The sequence below is a fragment of the Ambystoma mexicanum genome, chromosome 4p (genome assembly GCF_040938575.1).
Source record: "Ambystoma mexicanum isolate Mex_15411 chromosome 4p, UKY_AmexF1_1, whole genome shotgun sequence".
NCBI classification, from domain to species: Eukaryota; Metazoa; Chordata; class Amphibia; order Caudata; family Ambystomatidae; genus Ambystoma; species Ambystoma mexicanum.
In genome coordinates, this window is record NC_090927.1 from 33,713,881 (window position 1) to 33,739,059 (window position 25,179).

General features: G+C 49.4%; 1 protein-coding gene across 1 annotated transcript in view; it reads left to right on the forward strand.

Annotated features, from left to right (window-relative positions):
• The first annotated feature begins 13,671 nt into the window (after positions 1-13,671).
• The window catches only part of LOC138452714 (zinc finger protein 850-like), a 354,959-nt gene continuing 343,451 nt past the window's right edge, over positions 13,672-25,179 (forward strand). Inside the window, exon 1 of the mRNA XM_069605063.1 lies at positions 13,672-16,904. Coding sequence (XP_069461164.1) covers positions 15,143-16,904 — 1,762 coding nt within the window. The 5' untranslated portion in view covers positions 13,672-15,142. The remainder of the gene's footprint in view (positions 16,905-25,179) is intronic.

Sequence of the window (25,179 nt, forward strand, 5' to 3'; positions counted from 1 at the left end):
TGCCCCTGCACTGCTGGGGGGTGGGGGTGCTGGGAGACATGGGTGGGGGCCTGGTGGAGGCTGCCCCTGCACTGCTGGGGGGTGGGGGTGGTGGGAGACATGGGTGGGGGCCTGGTGGTGGGTGCCCCTGCACTGCTGGGGGTGGGGGTGCTGGGAGACATGGGTGGGGGCCTGGTGGAGGCTGCCCCTGGTGACTTGGGGGGGTGGTGGGAGACATGGGTGGGGGCCTGGTGGTGGGTGCCCCTGGTGGCTGGGGGTTGGGGGTGCTGGGAGACATGGGTGGGGGCCTGGAGGAGGCTGACCCTGGTGGCTGGGGGGTGGGGGTGCTGGGAGACATGGGTGGGGGCCTGGTGGAGGCTGCCCCTGGTGACTGGGGGGGTGGGGGTGCTGGGAGACATGGGTGGGGGCCTGGTGGTGGGTGCCCCTGGTGGCTGGGGGGTGGGGGTGCTGGGAGACATGGGTGGGGGCCTGGTGGAGGCTGCCCCTGGTGGCTGGGGGGTGGGGGTGGTGGGAGACATGGGTGGGGGCTTGGTGGAGGCTGCCCCTGGTGACTGGGGGGGTGTGGGTGGTGGGAGACATGGGTGGGGGCCTGGTGGTGGGTGCCCCTGGTGGCTGGGGGGTGGGGGTGCTGGGAGACATGGGTGGGGGCCTGGTGGTGGGTGCCCCTGCACTGCTGGGGGGTGGGGGTGGTGGGGAACATGAGTTGGACATGGGTGGGGGCCTGCTGGCAGGTGCCCCACAGTGCTGGGGGGTGCGGGTGCTGGGGAACATGAGTTGGAGATGGGTGGGGGCCTGCTGGCGGGTGCCCCACAGTGCTGGGGGGTGGGGGTGGTGGGGAACATGAGTTGGACATGGGTGGGGGCCTGCTGGCAGGTGCCCCACAGTGCTGGGGGTGGGGGTGCTGGGGAACATGAGTTGGACATGGGTGGGGGCCTGTTGGCAGGTGCCCCACAGTGCTGGGGGGTGGGGGTGGTGGGGAACATGAGTTGGACATGGGTGGGGGCCTGCTGGCAGGTGCCCCACAGTGCTGGGGGGGTGGGGGTGGTGGGGAACATGAGTTGGACATGGGTGGGGGCCTGCTGGCAGGTGCTGCTGCACTGCTGGGGGGTGGGGGTGCTGGGAGACATGGGTGGGGGCCTGGTGGAGGCTGCCCCTGCACTGCTGGGGGTTGGGGGTGGTGGGAGACATGGGTGGGGGCCTGGTGGTGGGTGCCCCTGGTGGCTGGGGGGGTGGGGGTGCTGGGAGACATGGGTGGGGGCCTGGTGGAGGCTGCGCCTCGTGACTGGGGGGGTGGGGGTGCTGGGAGACATGGGTGGGGGCCTGGTGGAGGCTGCCCCTGGTGGCTGGGGGGTGGGGGTGCTGGGAGACATGGGTGGGGGCCTGGTGGAGGCGGCCCCTGGTGGCTGGGGGGTGGGGGTGCTGGGAGACATGGGTGGGGGCCTGGTGGAGGCTGCCCCTGGTGACTGGGTGGGTGGGGGTGCTGGGAGACATGGGTGGTGGCCTGGTGGAGGCTGCCCCTGGTGGCTGGGGGTGGGGGTGGTGGGAGACATGGGTGGGGGCCTGGTGGAGGCTGCCCCTGGTGACTGGGGGGTGGGGGTGGTGGGAGACATGAGTGGGGGCCTGGTGGTGGGTGCCCCTGGTGGCTGGGGGGTGGGGGTGGTGGGAGACATGGGTGGGGGCCTGGTGGTGGGTGCCCTTGCACTGCTGGGGGGTGGGGGTGGTGGGGAACATGAGTTGAACATGGGTGGGGGCCTGCTGGCAGGAGCCCCACAGTGCTGGGGGTGGGGGTGGTGGGAAACATGAGTTGGACATGGGTGGGGGCCTGCTGGCAGGTGCCCCTGCACTGCTGGGGGGTGGGGGTGCTGGGAGACATGGGTGGGAGCCTCGTGGAGGCTGCCCCTGCACTGCTGGGGGGTGGGGGTGGTGGGAGACATGGGTGGGGGCCTGGTGGTGGGTGCCCCTGGTGGCTGGGGTGGTGTGGGTGCTGGGAGACATGGGTGGGGGCCTGGTGGAGGCTGCCCCTGGTGACTGGGGGGATGGGGGTGGTGGGAGACATGGGTGGGGGCCTGGTGGTGGGTGCCCCTGGTGGCTGGGGGGTGGGGGTGCTGGGAGACATGGGTGGGGTCCTGGTGGAGGCTGCCCCTGGTGGCTGGGGGTGTGGGTGCTGGGAGACATGGGTGGGGGCCTGGTGGAGGCTGCCCCTGGTGACTGGGGGGGTGGGGGTGCTGGGAGACATGGGTGGGGGCCTGGTGGTGGGTGCCCCTGTTGGCTGGGGGTGGGGGTGCTGGGAGACATGGGTGGGGGCCTGGTGGAGGCTGCCCCTGGTGGCTGGGGGTGGTGGGAGACATGGTTGGGGGCCTGGTGGAGGCTGCCCCTGGTGACTGGGGGGGGTGGGGGTGGTGGGAGACATGGGTGGGGGCCTGGTGGTGGGTGCCCCTGGTGGCTGGGGGGTGGGGGTGCTGGGAGACATGGGTGGGGGCCTGGTGGTGGGTGCCCCTGCACTGCTGGGGGGTGAGGGTGGTGGGGAACATGAGTTGGACATGGATGGGGGCCTGCTGGCAGGTGCCCCACAGTGCTGGGGGGTGGGGGTGGTGGGGAACATGAGTTGGACATGGGTGGGGGCCTGCTGGCAGGTGCCCCACAGTGCTGGGGGTGGGGGTGGTGGGGAACATGAGTTGGACATGGGTGGGGGCCTGCTGGCAGGTGCCCCTGCACTGCTGTGGGGGTGGGGGTGGTGGGAGACATGGGTGGGGGCCTGGTGGTGGGTGCCCCTGCACTGCTGGGGTGTGGGGGTGGTGGGAGACATGGGTGGGGCCCTGGTGGAGGCTGCCCCTGGTGGCTGGGGGGTGCGGGTGGTGGGAGACATGGGTGGGGGCCTGGTGGAGGCTGCCCCTGGTGACTGGGGGGGTGAGGGTGGTGGGAGACATGGGTGGGGGCCTGGTGGTGGGTGCCCCTGGTGGCTGGCGGGTAGGGGTGCTGGGAGACATGGGTGGGGGCCTGGTGGTGGGTGCCCCTGCACTGCTGGGGGGTGGGCGTTGTGGGGAACATGAGTTGGACATGTGCCCCACAGTGCTGCAGGGTGGGGGTGGTGGGGAACATGAGTTGGACATGGGTGGGGGCCTGCTGGCAGGTGCCCCACAGTGCTGGTGGGGTGGGGGTGGTGGGGAACATGAGTTGGACATGGGTGGGGGCCTGCTGGCAGGTGCACCACAGTGCTGGGGGGTGGGGGTGCTGGGGAACATGAGTTGGACATGGGTGGGGGCCTGCTGGCAGGTGCCCCACAGTGCTGGGGGGTGGGGGTGGTGGGGAACATGAGTTGGACATGGGCGGGGGCCTGCTGGCAGGTGCCCCACAGTGCTGGGGGGTGGGGGTGCTGGGGAACATGAGTTGGACATGGGTGGGGGCCTACTGGCAGGTGCCCCACAGTGCTGGGGGGTGGGGGTGGTGGGGAACATGAGTTGGACATGGGTGAGGGCCTGCTGGCAGGTGCCCCTGTACTGCTGGGGGGGTGGGGGTGGGGGTGGTGGGAGACATGGGTGGGGGCCTGGTGGAGGCTGCCCCTGCACTGCTGGGGGGTGGGGGTGCTGGGAGACATGGGTGGGGGCCTGGTGGAGGCTGCCCCTGCACTGCTGGGGGGGTGGGGGTTGTGGGAGACATGAGTGGGGGCCTGGTGGAGGCTTTCCCTGCACTGCTGGGGGGTGGGGTGCTGGGAGACATGGGTGGGGGCCTGGTGGAGGCTGCCCCTGCACTGCTGGGGGGTGGGGGTGGTGGGAGACATGGGTGGGGGCCTGGTGGTGGGTGCCCCTGGTGGCTGGGGGTGCTGGGAGACATGGGTGGGGGCCTGGTGGAGGCTGCCCCTTGTGACTGGGGGGTGGGGGTGTTGGGAGACATGGGTGGGGGCCTGGTGGTGGGTGCCCCTGGTGGCTGGGGGGTGGGGGTGCTGGGAGACATGGGTGGGGGCCTGGTGGAGGGTGCCCCTGGTGACTGCGGGTGCAGGGGGTCATGCGTTGGTGGGCAGTAGTGCAAGTTGACATGTGGGTTGGCTGGGGGTCATGGCCATGGTGGATGGTGTGCCTGCAGGACATGTGCAGGGTAGGCCCCTGTGGTGTGAGCCACCTGTAGGGGCCGTGGATGGTGTAGAGGGAACACCTGGGAGGACCCACACGTGCAATTCAAGTGTGGTGCTCCCCGCGCACCCCTGTAATACACATACCCTGATGGAATCACGTGTGGAACTTCCCGCGCACCCTTGAAATGCTCGTACCCTGCTCGCACGGGCCCAATCACGTGTGGAACTTCCCGCCCACCCCTGGAATACACGTACCCTGATGGGATCGCGTGTGGAACTTCCCGCGCACCCCTGGAATACACGTACCCTGCTGATGTCGCATGTGAAACTTCCCCCGCACTCCAAAATACACGTACCATGATGAAATCGCGTGTGGAATTTCCTGCGCACCCCTGAAATACACGTACCCTGCTGAAATTGCGTGTGGCACTTCCCGCGCACCGCTGAGATACGCGTACCCCCAATCGCGTGTGGAAATTCCCGCGCACCCCTGAAATACACGTACCCTGCTGAAATCGCGTGTGGCACTTCCCGCGCACCCCTGAGATACGCGTACCCTGCTCGCACAGGCCCAATCGCGTGTGGAAATTCCTGCGCACCCCTGAAATACACGTACCCTGCTGAAATCGCATGTGGCACTTCCCGCGCACCCCTGAGATACGCGTACCCTGTGGAAATCGCGGGTGTAACTTCCCGCGCACCCCCGAAAAACACGTACCCTGCTCAATCGCGTGTGTAACTTCCCGCGCGCCCCCGAAATACACATACCCCGCTCGATCGCGTGTGTTGCTTCCCGCGCACCCCCGCAATACACGTGCCCCGCTCGCACAGGCCCAATTGCTGTACGTTGCCACTTTTGTAATGCACTGGGACTCTACCGCCTGCCTTCGTGTGGCGGACGTGTTTCAGCTTGTGCGTGTCTTTGGCTGCGCGTGGCTTTGCCCTATTCGATTCCATGAATACGTGTGGTTCGAGTGCGTGTGGGCGTTCCGTCTGCTTCCCTGCAGTACATCCCCAGTTACGCCCTTATTTTCGCGCGTTGTTCCCCATTCTGCGCGTTACGCCCCGTGCCCCGCCCACTTTCTGGTGTATGCGCCGAGGTTGTGCACTTTCACTGTGCGTGTCGCGCACGCCTTTCGGGATGTTGCAGTGACTTGTGCGCCATGTACGGGTTTGGCGCACATCCCGAGGTGTACACGCGCAGGGACTTCCATGAATCGCATGCGTGCACGTGCGCCTGTTTTTTTCTGCTTGCGCCTGCTTGCGCCTGCTTGCGCGAAAATTTTCGACGCACGTTTGTTCCATGAATCGGCCCTTAACTGTCCGAGGTATCCCACCTCGGCAAGGCAGTATTGCAATTTTCCTTTGTCCACCTTGTACCCCTTGGTCGCTAGCACATTCAGTAGTGCTATTATGTCTTCCCTGCACTTTTCTTCTGTTTGACTGCAGACGAGTAAATCATCTACGTATTGAATAATGGTGCTTTCTACATCTGTCTTCACGCAGCACTCTGTTAAAGATGCTAGGGCTCTCGCAATACCACTGTGGGAGTCTGCGATGTTCATATCTGTTGTTCCCTAATGTGAACGCTGTCAGGTATTGGGATCCTGGGTCAAGTGGAATGGAGAAGAAAGCATTCTTCAAGTCAATTAGTGAAACATGTTGATTCTTTTGGCACACTGCACAATATTGATGCCGGGTTAGGCACTAATTGGAACTCTTTTTAATGACGTCATTGAGTGGGCAGCGATCCTGGATCATCCTCCACGCCCCTCCTTTTCCTTTCTTAATCGGGAAAATCGCTGTGTTACATGGGGGGTTTGATGGCATTATGATGCCTTGTTTCAGGAGTGCATTTATGGTCTCCCTAATTCCCTCCTCGCTTCTCTTGATATGGGATATTGTTTTACTCTCGACATTGCACCTGGCTTGAGTTTTATTTTTATTGGTGTCACCTCATGCAGTAGCCCTACATCATGGGGACCTGTGGTCCAAATTTCAGGTACTACTTTTGCCATGTCTTCCTCAAATATAGTCAGTGGGGCCTTGATGCTAGCCATCAGTGGGTAATGTACCTCTCTGTACTGGATCATAATATCACATGGTATGCTTATTTCCATTATTATTTCTCCATCATCCTCACCATCAGTGAATAATTCCTCGTCTGTTATATCTCGCAGCATTATGTTTGAGTCTATGCATAACACACTTCTCCACTCGCACCCATGTGCGTCCAGTCCTATGGCCACAATACGTTTTCTGGATAGTTGAACTGCCTCGATGCCTATGGACATTATCATGCCTGGTACGACGTCTGTGTGTGCAATTGGGCGGAATATGAAATCTGATGGTGTTCTCCATTCTTTTCTCGTTATCTTTGGCACCGCTCGTGCTAATACCTTGATGCCATAAATAAACATGCTTATATCAATGGGTATTCCTCGCACCACAACTTCGTTTATTACTGTGCTGATCATCAACATGGCTCGTACTGGGCGTACTCCTGGTGTTGAACACACTATTCCTCGTTCTGTAAATGAGATGGTCATATTTAATTTGCTTAACAAATCTCTCCCCAGCAAATTGATTGGCGCGTCTTTGTGGTACAGTAAGGGTGCACGCACAGTTTCCCCCCCCCCCACTGTTATATCAAGATCTTTAGTGTAAGGAACCCTGCGTCTCTAAATTCCAACCTGAGAGCGGAAAGCGCCCTTCCATAAGACATGATTTCTCCACTCCTGAGTCTACCATGAAGATAAACTGCTTATTTCCTATCTCTGCCCCCACTAGTGGTTCCTCTTCTGCACACAGGGTGGTGGATAGGACTGGACACGCAAGTGTTCCCTGTGGGCTGTCCTAATCTGAATGTCTTTCTTGCCCTGGCACTGAGAAGACATTGTCTCCAATCATGGTCACGCCACGGTATGGTGTGGGCGCACCGTTTGCAGATGTTGCATACCAATTATTGTTTGCGCTTCCCACTGCATTTTGTCTTGCCATATGTTGTGGTGGTGGTTGCTGTCCTTGCTGCATCTGAGGTTCGTTATAGCATTGGTCTCGCTGTCTCCCACATCCCATCGGTAGTCCATAGGGGCTACCTGGGTCTGGGCACCCCCAACCTTGTTCGTTCTCCATGGGCTGTGGCCCCTGGAAATACCCTGAAGGCCGCATTCTACTCTGGAGTAGTGTCCCCATCTCCCTCGGTTCCAGCATGACCCTTGTTGTCCACCTCTCATCCCCTGCCCACCAAATCCTCTACTCCCCATACCTCCAAATCCCCCTCTCTGGCCACAGTACCCACCTCTTCCTCTTGCTGGTCTTTCTTGCCACTGCTGCCCACCGTATTGCTCTTCTCCGTTCCACTGCCCTTGTCCTCCTGTGGCCCGCAGCGCTGCTATTGTTGTTGGTCTGTTTCCTGCTCCTTCTCCCCCGTTGTTTTCTCGGTCTGTGGTTGCACTGGCATTGATGGTGGCGACCTTCACTAATTTATTCTGTACCAGTTTTGAGCGAGTTAACTTGCTGATTATTAACTTATATCGTCTATCATGACAAAGTGGCTCTACCTATGAATAGAGCAAGATTATTATACATTCTAAAAGACATTCCCTCGTCTGTTATCACCTTGGCTCATTTGAAGTGGTTTGAAATTAATGAGGATGATTTGTCCAATGACTGTAGGGTGCATTCCTACTCAGAATTTCTTTGGGGTATGGTTTTGGGGGCACAAGAGGTTTTAGTGAGAGGGTACGATATAGTTGTTCCCAAAAGAGGGTTGTGTGATGAAATGGGGGGAAGTGGTTGATCCTCTCAAATTAGACAAGAGTTAAACGGGGAGCTTTTAAAGTTTTCTGTGAAGTAGATGCATCCGGTTGGAGACATGTTTTCTCTCAGAATGAACCTACACATTCAGAAAAAGAGTGGAGTTGGTTACCTAACATTCATTCCGATTTTGGGTGGAGACCGTGTTTTTAAGGATAAAATAGTGTCTCTCTGTTGTTGGAATACCAGGTGGTTTAAATGTTTTATGAACTGTTATTCTTAAGCTGCTAAGTCCCAGATAATGGTCGATCTAAATCTGTCTTTTCCTGACACAGCCACCAGATTTTGAGGGTGTCTTGAATACGTGGGATAATGGATGTCTAATAACTGGCTTGACCTAAACACAGAAAACTGAGGTGCTGCTGGTGGGACCTATAGCTGGCCATCTGATCTGGGTCCTCTTACATCTCGTTTCCTCTGTGACAGACCTTGGAGTAAAAATCTCAGTGTCTCTATCTGCTGAACTCCAGATGGGTGCAATCGGTCAGAAAGGGTATTTTCAGCTAAAAATCGTGCGTACGATCCTTCTCCATCTTCCGTCTCAATATAAAGCTACAGTGCCATCCTCTCTTGTGATGGATTATTGTAACACCTTACTCTTGGCGCAACCCGTTTATCACAGCACATAGAAATGTTGCAGATTCTGCAGCGAGAGTGCCACCTCCACGCCTAGGTGCTGTCCTATTTCTCTGGTGCTTGGCCTTCTTCACTGGCTTCCTGTGGTAATGTGTGTTCAATTTAAAGCACTCTGTTTGGTCGACCGCGAGGCCTATGGCTCTGGAGCAGAATATTTGCAGGCAACATTTCATCTGTATATTCCGGCTCGGACGCTTCGCTTAGCTGATGCTCGTCTCAGCGATTGGACGCTGTTCTTTCTCAATGGCTGCGGCTCAGCTGTGGAATTCTATTCCACAAACCCAACATTGAAGAGCATTATAAGTTTCAGCGGTTGCTGAAAACCTATCCTTTGTAGTTCCTCACTCTTGCTTGCCTCACTCTTGCTTTTTAGCGTCATGTTGTTTAGCATGAAAGCTGTCTGAAGCAGCTCTGTGGGTGTGGCTTGAAGGCTGGTTGGTCGATCCTGTGAAAGCTCTGCTTGCATTCCACAGTTCCATACAGCCTTTCCGCTAATCAGTCCCCGGCTGGGGTTCTCTCCCTGCGGCGTATGCTGCTGTTCCTGCTTGCCCCGTGGTGGCTTGGTGTTGCTTAATTGCTCTGTTGAGGGCCAGTGGGGCCATGCCAGGTAGTATTGCTGTCGCCGGGGGGGGACGTGGAGGCCGGCTGGAAGTCTGGCGCTATTACTTCTGCATTTGTATAGTGAGCCCACTTCTCCATCGCTGGGGGCCCGATGGGTCTGCTTATTGTTATCCTAGTAGACGACAGCTTGGTATGCTGTTGTTGGGGGGGGGAGGGAGTGTGAAGACCCTAAAATGGGGGTGAAGTTTAGATTTGGATTTTGAATTTGTTCTCTTCTTCATTTCTCCTTCCTCTTTCCTGAGGTGTTTGATCTAGACATGGCACCCTGCGTGAGATTCCCTCCCCTCAGAGGAACCAAGCAGCTGTAGTGAGGACTGTTAATATCCACAAGAGAAGCATTGATCTAGACATGGCACCCTGCGTGGGATTCCCTCCCCTCGGAGGAACCATGAGGACTGTTAACATCCACAGGAGAAGCATTGATCTAGACATGGCACCCTGCGTGGGATTCCCTCCCCTCGGAGGAACCAAGCAGCTGTAGTGAGGACTGTTAATATCCACAAGAGAAGCATTGATCTAGACATGGCACCCCGCGTGGAACTTCCTCCCCTCAGAGGAGCCAAGCAGCTCTAGTGAGGACTGTTAATATCCACAAGAGAAGCATTGATCTAGACATGGCACCCTGCGTGGGATTCCCTCCCCTCAGAGGAACCATGAGGACTGTTAACATCCACAGGAGAAGCATTGATCTAGACATGGCACCCTGCGTGGGATTCCCTCCCCTCGGAGGAACCAAGCAGCTGTAGTGAGGACTGTTAATATCCACAAGCGAAGCATTGATCTAGACATGGCACCCTGCGTGGAACTTCCTCCCCTCAGAGGAGCCAAGCAGCTCTAGTGAGGACTGTTAATATCCACAAGAGAAGCATTGATCTAGACATGGCACCCTGCGTGGAACTTCCTCCCCTCAGAGGAGCCAAGCAGCTCTAGTGAGGACTGTTAATATCCACAAGAGAAGCATTGATCTAGACATGGCACCCTGCGTGGGATTCCTCCCCTCGGAGGAACCAAGCAGCTCTAGTGAGGACTGTTAATATCCACAAGCGAAGCATTGATCTAGACATGGCACCCTGTGTGAGATTCCGTCCCCTCGGAGGAACCAAGCAGCTGAAGTGAGGACTGTTAACATCCACAAGAGAAGCATTGATCTAGACATGACACCCTGCGTGGGATTCCCTCCCCTCAGAGGAACCAAGCAGCTTTAGTGAGGACTGTTAACATCCACAAGAGAAGCATTGATCTAGACATGGCACCCTGCGTGGGAATCCCTCCCCTCAGAGGAACCAAGCAGCTGTAGTGAGGACTGTTAATATCCACAAGAGAAGCATTGATCTAGACATGGCACCCTGCGTGGGATTCCCTCCCCTCGGAGGAACCAAGCAGCTGTAGTGAGGACTGTTAATATCCACAAGAGAAGCATTGATCTAGACATGGCACCCTGCGTGGGATTCCCTCCCCTCAGCGGAACCAAGCAGCTGTAGTGAGGACTGTTAATATCCACAAGAGAAGCATTGATCTAGACATGGCACCCTGCGTGGAACTTCCTCCCCTCAGAGGAGCCAAGCAGCTCTAGTGAGGACTGTTAATATCCACAAGAGAAGCATTGATCTAGACATGGCACCCTGCGTGGGATTCCCTCCCCTCAGAGGAACCATGAGGACTGTTAACATCCACAGGAGAAGCATTGATCTAGACATGGCACCCTGCGTGGGATTCCCTCCCCTCAGAGGAACCAAGCAGCTGTAGTGAGGACTGTTAATATCCACAAGGGAAGCATTGATCTAGACATGGCACCCTGCGTGGGATTCCCTCCCCAAAGGGAAGCATTGATCTAGACATGGCACCCTGCGTGGGATTCCCTCCCCTCAGAGGAACCAAGCAGCTCTAGTGAGGACTGTTAATATTCACAATAGAATCATTGATCTAAACATAGCACCGTGCATGAGATTACCTCCCCTCCTAGGAACCAAGCAGCTGCAGCGAGGACTGTTAATATCCACAAGAGAAGCATCGATCTAGACATGGCACCGTGTGTGAGATTACCTCCCCTCATAGGAACCAAGCAGCTGTAGAGAGGACTGTTAATTTCCACAAGAGAAGCATTGATCTAGACATGGCACCCTGCGTGGGATTCCCTCCCCTCAGAGGAACCAAGCAGCTGTAGTGAGGACTGTTAAGATCCACAAGAGAAGCATTGATCTGGACATGGCACCCTGCGTGGGATTCTCTTCGGAGGAACCAAGCAGCTGTAGTGAGGACTGTTAATACCCACAAGAGAAGCTTTGATCTAGACATGGCACCCTGCGTTGGATTCACTCCCCTCTGAGGAACCAAGCAGCTCTAGTGAGGACTGTTAATATCCACAAGAGAAGCATTGATCTAGACATGGCACCGTGCGTGAGATTACCTCCCCTCATAGGAACCAAGCAGCTGTAGTGAGGACTGTTAATATCCACAAGAGAAGCATTGATCTAGATATGGCACCCTGCGTGGGACTCCCTCCCCTCGGAGGAACCAAGCAGCTGTAGTGAGGACTGTTAAGATCCACAAGAGAAGCATTGATCTAGACATGGCACCCTGCATGGGATTCCCTCCCTTCGGAGGAACCAAGCAGCTGTAGTGAGGACTGCCCCCATGGCTCTCAATCATGCTCTTCTGTGACCGACAATGGTGGAGTAACCTCAGAATCCCCTGCTGGGCTGGGAGATGTTGCCAAAATAGGTGATTCGGGTCCCTTACTGCACAACCCTATAACTGACGCTTGTGGTGGTGCTGAGTCGTCTGGTCTATTGTTCTTTCATTTCCCCCAAATTATGTTCTGATTTAAGGGAGGAAATCACTACCTCTTCTGGGGAAATTCTGAGTTGTAATGGTGAACACCCTGGCAAGATGGACCAGCGTTCCTCCATCCAATGGCAGCTAGCAAAGGAAAGAATATCCTTGGAGCTCCTCCAATGTCGAAACTCCTATGATTTTTGTTTATGGCTGGAGTCACTGGCCAGTTGCCACACTGGTACGTCCTGCCATGGTGGATAACTTCTTCAAAAGATTTCTTGGACCATATTCTATGGTGAATATGGGCTGTCAAACCTTGCAGCAGGAATTTGTTCCTCCTGTGGTTGAGGATACAAATAGCCAGACTAAGTTAGGTGTGTTGAAAATCACCCAGGCGCCAACAGTGGGAGATGTGTTACAATCCTCTGACGCTTCTATGTCAGCATCCACTGTTGATGGTTCAGACAGGTCAGCTCCGAAGGGGCTGGTTCTGGTGGATACCGATCTGGGCCCAGCCTCCTTTTCTGCTGTTACTGGAGTCTGCACCAAACCTAAACCCAGTCCTCTTAGATTGGATCGACTCGGGAAAACTGGGATGCCACATATTGCAGATAAGTCACAAAGAGAGCTTGTTCTAGATCCAAGAAACATTATTATCACCAACATATTGCCACCAACGGAGTCAGAACCCAGAGAGGCACTTGGGAACAAGGTGTTGGCCAGGCTTTGTGAAAGAATTGGACAAGGGATTGGCAGAGGATGGTATCTGAAGGTCCTGCGTAGGATCAAGTTGGGGGAGTGCTGTACGCAAGCCAACAGGGACTGTATACTCATTGGCTGCAGCCACAGTATCTTCCGTGCCAACAAATTATTTCCTTAAACTATCCTGCAATTTGAAATTGATAGAAACCGTGTGCTCTATGAATATATTACAACATAAAACATGAATCCTCAAATGTTGACAGATTAAAGGATTGTAAAATTGTCCTTCTGCAAAAAAAACATGGTTATGTCCGTCTCCTTTGATGGCTTCGTAACTGCTGAAAAAAAGCAAATAAATGAAAAAGCCGCCCATAGTGGCTTATTAATAGCAGTAAAGAATGACGTAAATCTGTAGGCTGAAGAATGGTAGTCACCACTTATCTTGCCCCATTCTGTTCACCAGGTAGTACAACGTTTTTATTATTTTAATTAATATTGGATATTTATTGTACACACCTACCATACATCTTTCCTTAATGTACAAGAGAAATAAACCTCTTTTGTCGTCCTTAATAACTATCAATAATCACTATGGTTAATCAATAACATACACTGGATACAACTGCTATAAACAAACATGTTGTGTTTTGCTGCAACTGTTGTGCATAAACAGGTTATCATATAATGTTCTGTTTTAAACAGAATTTGCTGCTTCTTGCCCTTCTTTCCCCAAATGAAGTCTCAATGGAGACGTGGAATCCCCGCTCGGTTCCAGTCCACTGGATATAAATACTGCAACCTTTCTGTTAGTCGTTGCACTGTCAGGAATACCTTTTTTACTTTAAGAAAACAAATCCTTTAAAGAAGACTTACCGGTGTCCTGGGAGCCCATTTCTCCAGGATGATGATGAGCTGAACCTCACTAGGCCCTCCTGCACTTTGTTTTCTTTGCGCTACTGTGTGGAAAAAATTAAAGCTTTGGGATCATATTGAATCATTGGGAAGATGAGTGTGTTAAAACTGTGTAAGAGATATGCAAATACACTAGTTGGATCCCACCCACCATTGACATGACTTCCCAATGTGGTGAAATCTACATCTTTGTCTTTTAGATCTAGTCTGTTAGATTTTAGGTTAAAACGCCTCCCAACTTTGGAAGTACTGGGCTCGTGTTTGGGATGGAGTATCGTAGAAGAACCTGCAGATTATTGAAACCATCCAGCATTTTATTTTTAAAAGGTGGGATTTTGGTACAGAACGTTGTTTTATTCATATATGGATATTGTATTTACTGAGAATGTATGGAGATGATTGAGCACAAAACCTTTATCCCTAAAATTGTTGTGATTGCATTTTTAGATGAGATCTCTGTACTATTGGGAGACATCCCTTCTCTTTCAAAAGAAGTCATTAGCATAAACCAGTGATTTTATTGTGTGTGAGAAATGTTATATTATGGTGAATAGAGGTGGGTGTTATTGATTTTATTGGGAATGCTTTATGGAGTGTAATTGTAAGAATGTATATCTGTTTTGTGATTTATTATGAAACTGTTAATGTATGAATTGTTTTATTAGAAATTTGTGAAACGTTTTATTTTAAAACATGACACAATAAACAATAATAGTTTATTTTGTAGCATAATCTTGGGTCCTAAAAGTAGTGTCTAACTATGAACAAAACACAGTATTTCAGCTGACTGTCACATCTGATCCGTCACTGTTGTATTATGTTTTATCATTGGGGCGTTCTCTACCACTCATTGAGATACTTGTCCTGGATGGATGGGACTTCAAATTCCTAACAGTAAGCACATGATAACAATTTACTAGACCACAACGCTAGTACTGAGAACCAGTCTGCCTGTTAAATGTTATGCCTGTGATTTTGAACATCTATTGGTAATAATGTGAATCTCCTTTTAATTCTGTAGGCAATTGATGCCCAGGAAAATGCAACAACGATTCTGTTAATTTACCTGATCGACTAAAACAGTTCAAAGCTTCACTGATAGTGTATCTACACATCTCGGAAGGATGCAAGTCAAGGAACTCATTGGATTTTCAAAGTAATAAGGACTTGGGATTGGAGAAGCCTATTGAATACTTAAGGGCTTTCTCCCAAACACCTGCATGGTAACTTCAAGAATCCTATCACTTATATACAAATACATATGTACAATGGTTCTCTCATCATAATAATAGTGTATTAAGTTGTGTAAAAATAGCTTATTGTTCATGATTGAACATATTCAATATAGTGGGTGTGTGAATATACAGGTATTTTACGTAAAGAGTTTGTTAATCCCCTGTGAACGCAAATTGGCAATTAGTGTCCATGCACTGAGTGTGCAGAAACCTTCAGTAGGAATCAGTGTTTTTTGCCACCTGAGCTGATGTACAGACGTGAAACCTCATTTGTGCCCTGGTTGCAGATAAAGTTAGTCTGAAGGGTGTTCTTATTTACCAACAGAGAACACATACAGGTGTGAAACCTCATCTGTGCACTGAATGTGGGAACATGTTCAATGGGAAGGAACCTCTTGTTATTCATCAAGACATACATACAGGTGAAAAGCCCCATCAGTGCCCTGAATGTGGGAAACGGTACAGTTATCAGAGACATCTTATTGACCACCAGAGAACACATACAGGTGAGAAACCTTATCACTGCACAGAATGTGCGAAAAGCTTTGGTCAGAAGATATATCTTAAGTACCACCTGAGAACACATACATGTGAGAAACCTCATCAGTGCACTGACTGTGGGAAGAGATTCAGTCAGAGGAGTAATCTTATTATCCACCTGGCAACACATACAAAGGAGAAACTACATCAGTGCACAGTCTGTGGGAAAAGGTACAATCAAAAGAGTAGTCTTATGTATCACCTGAGAACACATACAGGTGAGAAACCTTATCAGTGTACCGAATGTGGGAATGGCTTCATAAGAAAGGAGTGTCTTATTTCCCACCTGAGAAAACATACAGGCGAGAAACCTCATCTGTGCACTGACTGCGGGAAAAGATTCATTCAGAAGAGCAGTCTTGTTTGCCACCAGAGAACGCATACAGGTGTGAAACCTCATATCTGCACTGAATGCGGGAAAGGTTTCAATGCAAAGGGATCACTTAATCGCCACCTGATAACACATACAGGTGAGAAATCTCATCCATGCAGCGAATGTGGGAAAAGCTTCAGTGTGAAGGGATCTCTCATTAAACACCTGAGAATACATACAGGTGAGAAACCTTATGAGTGCACTGAATGTGGGACATTTTTCAATGCAAAGGGACTTCTAATTCGTCACTTGAGAACACATACAGGGGAGAAATCTCAGTGCAGTGAGTGTGGGAAAAGTTTCAGTCAGAAGGGTTCTCTCATTAAGCACCTGAGAATACATACAGGCGAGAAACCTTATGAGTGCACTGAATGTGGGAAAAAGTACAATCGGAAGGAAGGTCTTGTTCAGCACTTGAGGACACATACAGGCGAGAAACCTTTTAAGTGCCCTGAATGTGGAAACGCATACGGTCATAAAAGCAGTCTTATTGACCATCAGAGAACACATACAGGTGAGAAACCTCATCAGTGCACTGACTGCGGGAAAAGATACAGTCAGAAGAGCAGTCTTATTGACCATCAGAGAACCCATACAGGTGAGAAACCCCATCAGTGCACTGACTGCGGAAAAAGATACAGTCAGAAGAAAAGTCTTATTTACCACCTAAGAACACATACAGGTGAGAAGCCCTATGAGTGCACTGAATGTGGGAAAGGGTTCAAAGCAAAGGGACCTCTTATTCGTCACCTGAGAACACATACAGGTGAGAAATCACATCAGTGCTCTGAATGTGGAAAACGTTTCAGTCAGAAGGGAGATCTCAGTAAGCACCTGAGAACACATACAGGAGAAAAATCTCATCAGTGCTCTGAATGTGGGAAAAGTTTCAGTCAGAAGGGAGATCTTACTAAGCATCTGAGAACACACACAGGTGAGAAACCTTATCAATGTTCTGAATGTGGAAGAAGGTTCAGTCATAAGTGCAGTCTCATTGTCCATCAGAGAACACATACAGGTGAGACGCCTCACCAGTGCCCTGACTGCGGGAAAAGATACAGTCAGAAGAGCAGTCTCATTGACCATCAGAGTACACATACTGGTGAGAAACCTCATCAGTGCCTTGACTGCGGTAAAAAATACAGTCAGAAGAGAGCTCTTACTTACCATCTGAGAAAGCATACAGGAGAGAACCTTGTAAATGCACTGACTGCGGGAAAAGGTTCAATCTAGAGATGCAACCTGTTAACCACCAGAGAACACATTCTGATGCACTCACCTCTTCTAAAAGACTTTAGTGCAGTGAGACTTAAATAATAATTGAGATTCATGAGTAGTGACCAAAACCGTAAAGGCACATCCCCTCAGCGCTTCAGTTTTGATTGGCAGCTAAACAACTGTATTGCACAGAACCTATCACAAATATTGCTGGTTATGACTGACAGAAGCACTGGTCTTTGGAAATTCACCCCTCCTGGCATTTTTTTGAATGGTAGACCCTGCATCTGTTGCAAGTAGCCATCCTATGAAACAGTGCCTGAGGGCCAAAGGCAAATGGAAAAGGGAGGAATTCTTAAAGACATGGTGGTTGAATTAATGAACATAGACTCGTCGGCTACTTTGGAGCACTGTCATATTTTTGTACCAAGAAAACATTTTTCACTTAAGTAGTTGTATTTGGTGCCATAGAACATGAGGTTAACAAGCACTCTAGAGCAAAATAAATCAGAGAGCTTGTTACACCATCTCTACAGATGCACTGCATACTGACCACGTTTACGCGCTAAACCATGGACAAATATTCCCCAAATAATTAACAATAAATCATCCAAAAAATAGCAGACACATTGGAGTTCTTCAATTGTGACTGCCTGATCTGAACAGGAACTATAAGGCAATTAAAACACGGTTCATGAATGACTAGTTGCAACTTTATTTGTATACCCACAACTTCATAAACAGGAGTAAAATAATGCAACTTCAATATGCTTCCTGGAACCCTTGCAATCTCACAAATCTGGACTCCATTTATGCTGCGCCTGTACAACACTGCTTTAACATTCACTTGAAATGTTTTGGTCTTTTATTGTCTACGTGTATTTTTCTAGCAAGTGAGGACAACAATGTTATTATGTTGATGAAATTATTGTTTTTAATGTGTGTTTTTTTTATCAATTGGTATATTATGAATTTGTTAAGGAATTGATTTGTTGTTACTCGTGTAACTTGAATTACTTTTATCTGTGTTTGTTTCTATAGTGCAAAGGTTAAATTAAACTATAAGTACTTAATAAACACAATAAAAAAAACATAAACTGCTCTGAATTTCTCAGGCGAGTGTGTTTTGTATGGAACTCCTTTGATCTTAAATCTGCAACCTTTGTCCTTTTGTGGAAAATTCCTCATCTCTAGCCCAGTCCTATCAGGATCATGAAAGTCTCTAACACTATTGCTGCCCATTACTGGGCCACATGAGATTAGCAGACAGTTCCCTGGCCTGGGATTGTCTTATATGGGTACACATTAAAGAAGAGAGGGTGCAAAGGACACTGTTTAAACACTTTTTTAGAAGAACTTTGTTGAGTGTGATGAGCAAGCTGAATATGTCAAAGGTTTTTCATTGTATCATGTGTACATTTCTATGACAAAGTACCTTTTTGTGTTAATTGCAGGAACTGTCAATTGAATAGAAATATTCACTGTGCTCAGATGAAATCCAAGTCCTGCATCACCTGTTTTCATTAATTGGGTATTCCTCCATATGTTAGTTTTATTGTTGAATGGGTGTGATTTTGAACTCTTTTATGTTCAGTTGTGTAAGTTACATTCATGTATTTTCTTCACTGATTTAGGCACTCTTGTTGATTTCTGTTTAAATGTCTTGCCTGCCGTCCCAACCAAAGTACCCTGATTTCACTTTCCTTTTTTGTGTCTTAGGTATACCATTTCTAATAAAAAGGACATTTCCTCTTGGATCCCAGTTATTCTTGTGCACTGGTCCCATATTGAACTGTTTTACTCTTTTAATGTTTTGTTTTTAAATTAATTTGTGATCTGGATAGATGTATGGCTCCTATTGATTATTTCCTTCAGGTTTTAGAGTTAAACATGTGTCCGACAACATTTTCCACTAGAGTACATGGAATTAAACATTTTCCTTAAGCTTGTATTTCCCTCAATTATATGAAGTGAGTTGATGGCAGAACCAGCTCCCGCCACGATTTGAAGGACCGCTCTGTGTCTTGACAAACTCATTCAGCTTTCCCTTGCTGTTGACCCTTTTAGAATCATAAAGATTGGCTCTCTTGTGGGCACTAATTGCAACTCCTGAAACCTTATCTGGGCTTGCAAAGTCTGTTCTCCCACTGGCCTTCTTTTGAGGTGGGCCATGTACTATTCATGTGTTACTCAACCTTTGTTGGCGAATGTTTGATGCTGTTCTTTTTTAACTGCCCACTAGATGGCATTGGAGTAGCAGAGAAAAAGGGGTATGATTCCATAGAGATCCTGGCCTTGCCACGAACCTTCCTCTATGGTCTGGTGATGTGATTAATACAGACATCCTGAGGCATTCTGATGAGTTCTCGCCCTCAACTGAGCTCTGCGCCTGGGGAGCACTACACTAGAGTCTGCTTAGCACTGTCTGATCTCTGCAGATGAACACCTATTATTGTTGGGAAACTGAGGGATTGGAGATGGTGAGGGGGATGGGGGTCAAAGAATTGGTGTTTTGGGGCAGACAATAGATGTTCACAGATATTTTAAGGTTGGGAGCAGGACATTATTGCAGGATCCGATTGCACAACATAGTTTTGGTAGGGTTCAATGTTCTTAGAGGTCATGTGGATTTAGAAATTAATTTCTCACGGATAAGTGATATAACGGGCATCAGAAGTGGAATCCTTTACTCTTCCACTGTATATAACTACTGCTCTACCCACTAAAGGTTCCTCACAGACCTCTGCTATAGAAAGGCTCACTTACAATGAGCAGCCTGGTATGCTTGCAGTAACCTGGGGTTGACAAGGCGCATATGGGTCACAACCAGTGCCACTTTGCCCGATGGGCTCATTCTTCTTTGCAGGTTTATTTTGTTTTATTTGTTTTTGTCTTCCTGAAATTGAAGTTTACTTGTATTCTTTTTTTCCGTCTAGCATTTCCTGTGAATTATACACACACACACACACTCTTCTCCTCAGTGGCTGCATTGTTTCCAGTCTTGCTCTTGATTTCCTGAACTCTATTCCTGCATCCTCAATGCAGTGATTTCTTCTTGAAGAACTGCCAATCCATCCTTGTCTGCTCATGTAGCCTAGGACCATCCTTCCTACATTCCCAAGCTCCATTTATTTTCACGCTGTATATTTGATCTCATCCTTCAACCTTTGCCTTTGCTTTTCCAGTCACACCTAGTCTTTTTGTTTCCAGCTGTCTACATTACCAATCGTTCTCTGTTCTTGTCCCCTCTCCCTCCATGTCCAGACCAGCCTTGGCTTAGGTTCCTCTTTTATCTATTTCTGGTTTCTCTCTGGTGTCTCGCTCAAAGCATTTACGCTAGTATTGTCTCTCTTGACTGACTTCTCGTTCGCTCTTATGCCTGCATTCGTTATCAAGCTCTTAACTTCCATCTATGCCCATTCCCATTACATCCTCTTTCTCGCTCATTTGATCGTTCAATCACCTCCACTTCATAATGCCCTTTTCTCTCTTCTCTCTCACTGACACCTCTTCCCCATCCTCTGTGACCCCCACCCCCCATTTACATCGCAGATAATTGTGTGTCCTCCTCACTCCAGTTTAACAGTATTTCCTCTTGCTCCCATTCCCTCACACCTCTTCTTTGACCATTTGACCTCGCCTATTCTCTGCACTTTCATCACCTCTGAGTGCCTTCTCCGCTCTATCATTACTTTAATCTCTCTCTTAGTCACATCTGTGTGCACTTCTGTTCTCCTTTGCTTTTTTGTTCGGTGTGCGAAGATAGCTCAATGCCTCTATCACTGTTTATTCACAACAGTACTGTATCTACATACATTGGCATGCCTGAACTGTGCAATAAGGAGTCTGCACACACAGTTGTGACAGTTTCTGCTCTGTTGCCTGCCTTATAGGTTTTCAGTTCGGACCTGCGCATTAGCAGCCCCTGCAAACATTGTAGCATTGTACATTATTAGCCCTATCAAGCTGGCTTTGCTGCAAATTCTGGCCCCTGTTGATTAACAACTTCTGCAAACCTACCACCCGCACACCAGCAGTTCCCAAGGGCAGGCAGCCAGCCGCATGTAAGCAGCCTCTGCTTTACCAGGAGCTGTGATAGTCAAAGAATTGCCTCTAAGCTGGGGATCCTGCCAACCAGCACGCCCATTAGAATCCTATGTAAACGAGCATCCTTGCATCTTAGCAGCACTTATAAGCTTGCAGCCCTACATACTAGCTGCCCTTGTTAAAGAACCATGTGAATTGCCACCCCTCTGCTGTGCATATTAGCAGTCCCTAGAAATGAGTAGTCCCTCTCAGCCCACCCTGCAAATTAGATGTTTATTTATTTATTACATTCATATATGGCTTTACGCCAAAGCGCTTTACATTACAACAGGAATACATTAGAATATAATAAAATAGAAGCATAAATGCAAAACATGAGACAAACCGTCAGAAACAGTATTTAGAACAATTTATCTAAAACAATAAATGAGAAATAGGACAGAGAAAGAGCAAGAGGGAAGTAATGGGGGAGTCAGGACAGGGATGAGGAAGAAGAAATGTCAAGGGGGGAGGGAATGAAGCTTAAGAGGAAGTGGAGAGGATGGGGAGGTGTAAGTGACAGGGGAAAAAGGGGAAGTAATGATGGATGTCAGGGCGGGGGATGAAGAAGATCAGATTGTACGAGGAAATGGAGCGAATAGAGAGAGGTAGAGAGTTCCAAAGTAGGGGGGCTAGGAGCTGAAACAATCGGAAATGGGAAGACGCACAAGGAGGCGGAGGAACAGAGAGTAGGAAGAGATCAGCAGAACGGCGAGAGGGAGCATAGAAAAGAGAGAGGAAAGGGAAGGCGGAGCGAGATCATGAAGAGATTTAATAACAGGATAGGGGAAGTTTAATTTAAGTTGGGAATGAAAGGGAACCCAGCCAAGATAAGAAAGCGAAGGGAAAATGGAATCATGATGGGAGAGAAGGCAAAGGGAACGGATGGCAGAGTGGTAAAGGGATTTGAGGAGGGCAAGATGAGAGGCAGGTAGACCAAAGAGGAGAATAAAGCAATAGAAAAGACGAGAGAAGATGAGGGAAGAGAATAAGAGTTTGGCAGCGTGGAAGGTGAGGGAGGAATCGATTTTGCGGACATTGAAGAGGTGGTAGCGACAGGCGCGAGCGGTAAGAGCAATCTAATGGGTAAAAGAGAGGGAGGAGTCAAAGTGGAGGCCTAGATTGCAAGCAGAGGCAGAGATAGGGAGATTGGTAGGGGAAAGAGATTAAAAGGAGGAGGAGATGGGGGGAAGCTTGTTGGAGGGAAAGAAGGTGAGATGACATCCAGTTTTTGACAACAGTGAGACAGGAAGAAAGAATAAGGTGGAGGTCAGGAGTGAAAGAAGAGAAGGAGTGGAAAAGCTGGGTGTCATCAGCTTAGAAATGGTGAGAGATACCGAAGGAAGAGATGATGGGGGGCAAGATGGGAAGTGTAAAGTGAACACGGAAAGGACCAAGTACAGGTAAAGTATGTTAATGTTAAAGGTATTTGTACCGCGCACCACCACCACCAAAGTCATCCCCAGGCACTCTGGCGGATCTGAGAAGGAGAGTGTGGAAAAAGGGGGTTTGGAGGAGGGTTAGTAGGGTGTAGTTGGGAATAGGAAAGTGAGATTTGCGATGTTGTATTGGCACCTTTTGCTGAGCCTAAGTGCAGTTAACGGGTCTGTGCGAATTCCCATGTGCTTTTGTTCCCGGTTATGTGTTAATCTGTCGTTGCAATGTGTTGAAGTGCGTGTAGATTGCTGTGCAGAGAGGTGGTTGCCTCGTTTTCTGTATGAGAGTTGTATGTGGAAAGTTGAGAGCTGGGTTAGCAGGTTTTTGCATTTTGTTATGTTTTGTTATATTAACAATTTTGTTAATTTGAATTATTTGTTAATGTTTTTCCTTTTTAATTTTTTTAATTGTTTTGTCCCTCTCTTCCTCTCTTACCTTTTTGTCTTTGCTTTTCTGCGGTCCCTCATTCTGGGTCGGTGATGTTTAGGTTAGTAGACTCCAGTCCCTCCCTTCCTGTCCTGTGTGGTGATCTTACATACCTAGGTTTCTTCTGTGGTTTAGCGTTCTGGGGCATGGGTGGTCAGGGTGTCCCCTCTGTCTTATGCTTTGGTGAGGAGTTGATTTAGGGGTTATGATTTTCTCAGAATCTTGTTCCTGATGGGTCTGTTTCCTAGTCAATGTTTCCGGAGCAAAGAGCCAGGTTTGGAGGTTCTGAATTCCAGGTGATCCTTTGTGTTGCAAATGGTTTTTGGTTGGTGATTCTAGGATTTTCCTGCCAAGTGAGAGAACTATAATCTGCCGAATGTTCTTTTATTGTATGGTTTTGGTTGTAAGCTACTGTTGTTGCTTGATCTGAGTAGTCTTGTCGGATGGTAGAGGGTTATTTTCTCTTTTAGGAACTCTGCTCCTTGGCCCTGGACCGTGGATTGCTCTGTGTGGTATGCACATCGTTTTGAACATTATTCAGTGTTTTATTGGTAGCCAGTGTAGCTGTTTCAGCGCTGGGGTAATGTGTTCTCTTCGCAGTAGCTTGAGCAGCAGTCTGGCCGCAACATTTTGGATGAGCTGGAGATTTTTAAATAGTCATTTTGGCTTTCCTAGCTATAGGCTGTTGGTGTACTCTATTCTAGACATGATGAGTGTGATGATGGTGAGTGTTTTGGGGGTGAAAGAGAGGAATGGTAAGATCCTTTTTACTGCATGTCAAAGGAAGATTTTTGTTTTTGTTGATTATAGCGTTTACTTGTGGCACAAGTGTTAGTTTATTATCCATCAGGGCTCTCAGGTTCTTTACTATCGTTGATGGAGTTGGTGCTGTTCCTAGGTCCGTCGGCCATGTGATGTAGTGGTTGGTTTCCCCGCTTTTGGATATGTCCATTATTTCTGTTTTGCCCGGGCTGAGTTTGAGGCTTTTAGTGTTCATCCAGCTGTATTCTTGTAGGCAGTCTTCCAGTGTTGTTTCCTTCCTGTGTGTCTTGTATTTTGTAAACAATCTGTGTCGTCAGTGTAGCTGTAGCAAGTGAGACCGTGTTTTTTAATGAGATTGATTAGTGGCATCAGGTAGATGTTGAAGAGCAGTGGGGAGAAGGAAGATCCTTCTGATTCCGTTGCAGTGGATTTGAAAGGCTTGATTTATACAGTTTTTGTTCTGTTTGTTAAGAAGGATTTAATCCATAGCAGGGCTATGTCAGTGATTCCTAATTATTCCAATTTCCTGATGGGGATTTCACGGTTGACTGTGTCAAATGCTGCTGAGAGATCCAGGAGTATTAGAGCTGTGTTTTTGTCAACAACTGCGTTAATCTTAAGATCGTCCCAGATTGAAAGCAGCGCTGTTTCCCTTCCTCATCGGTCTGCAGCCTACTTGTGCTTGGTCCTCCAGGTGGTGCTCTTCTATGAATGCTTGTGTTATTCCGTAGACGTATGTTGATGGCAGAGGTCCTCACCAGCTGATTCAAGGTGTGCGGCCAGTGCCCAGGTGTCATCTGGCAGGCCCTTGAAAAGTGGTTGGGGTGGGGCTGATGGGGTTTCCAGGGTTGGCTCAATTGTAACAGGATGTGCTGCCTGGACTGATATTATGTCGTGTGTATCTGCAGGGGCCCCCTCCCCTGCAGGGATGGCATCTCCTACCTAGGTGTTTTGCAGTGATAAAGGAGGGAGGAACTCTCACGTTAGGTTGAATGGAAGTAGTACTTGTGGTTAAGTAGGCTATGAGGCAGCCTGAGGCAACAATGATGTGTCCTCCTGCAGGTACTTAGGGTGGGGGTTGAGAGGGTCCCCATGCAACGAGAAAGCGATGACGAGTGTACTGGCAAGATGCTCATGAACACAGCTGTCATTGCTTTAGATGTTCCTTGTGGGACGCCTTCCCCAGCCGTTAGTAACAGCTGCTGCTCTGCCCCCTCTTAATGCTTCAAGTGCATAACCCTGTCTTTTATATCACTTTGTGTTGTACTTATCCTGGGGGCTTGTTGCAGCTCTGCTACACGTTCCTGGTCCTGGGCAGTTGTGACATTATAACCGTAGGCTGCAAGAGACAAGAAAGGGACCCATCAATCAATACAGCCATTTTGTGGGACAGCATAAGGGTATGTTGCTGAACCAAATAACTTTGACTTTTATTTACCACCCTTGCACTATACACTTTGACATGTTACTTTCCACATGTTTGTTCTGGTCTTTGTAGGATACATACACATTGTTCTGTGCCAAGTGTGACCAGTTGTGGCCACACATGTGTTACCTCTGAGGTGAGA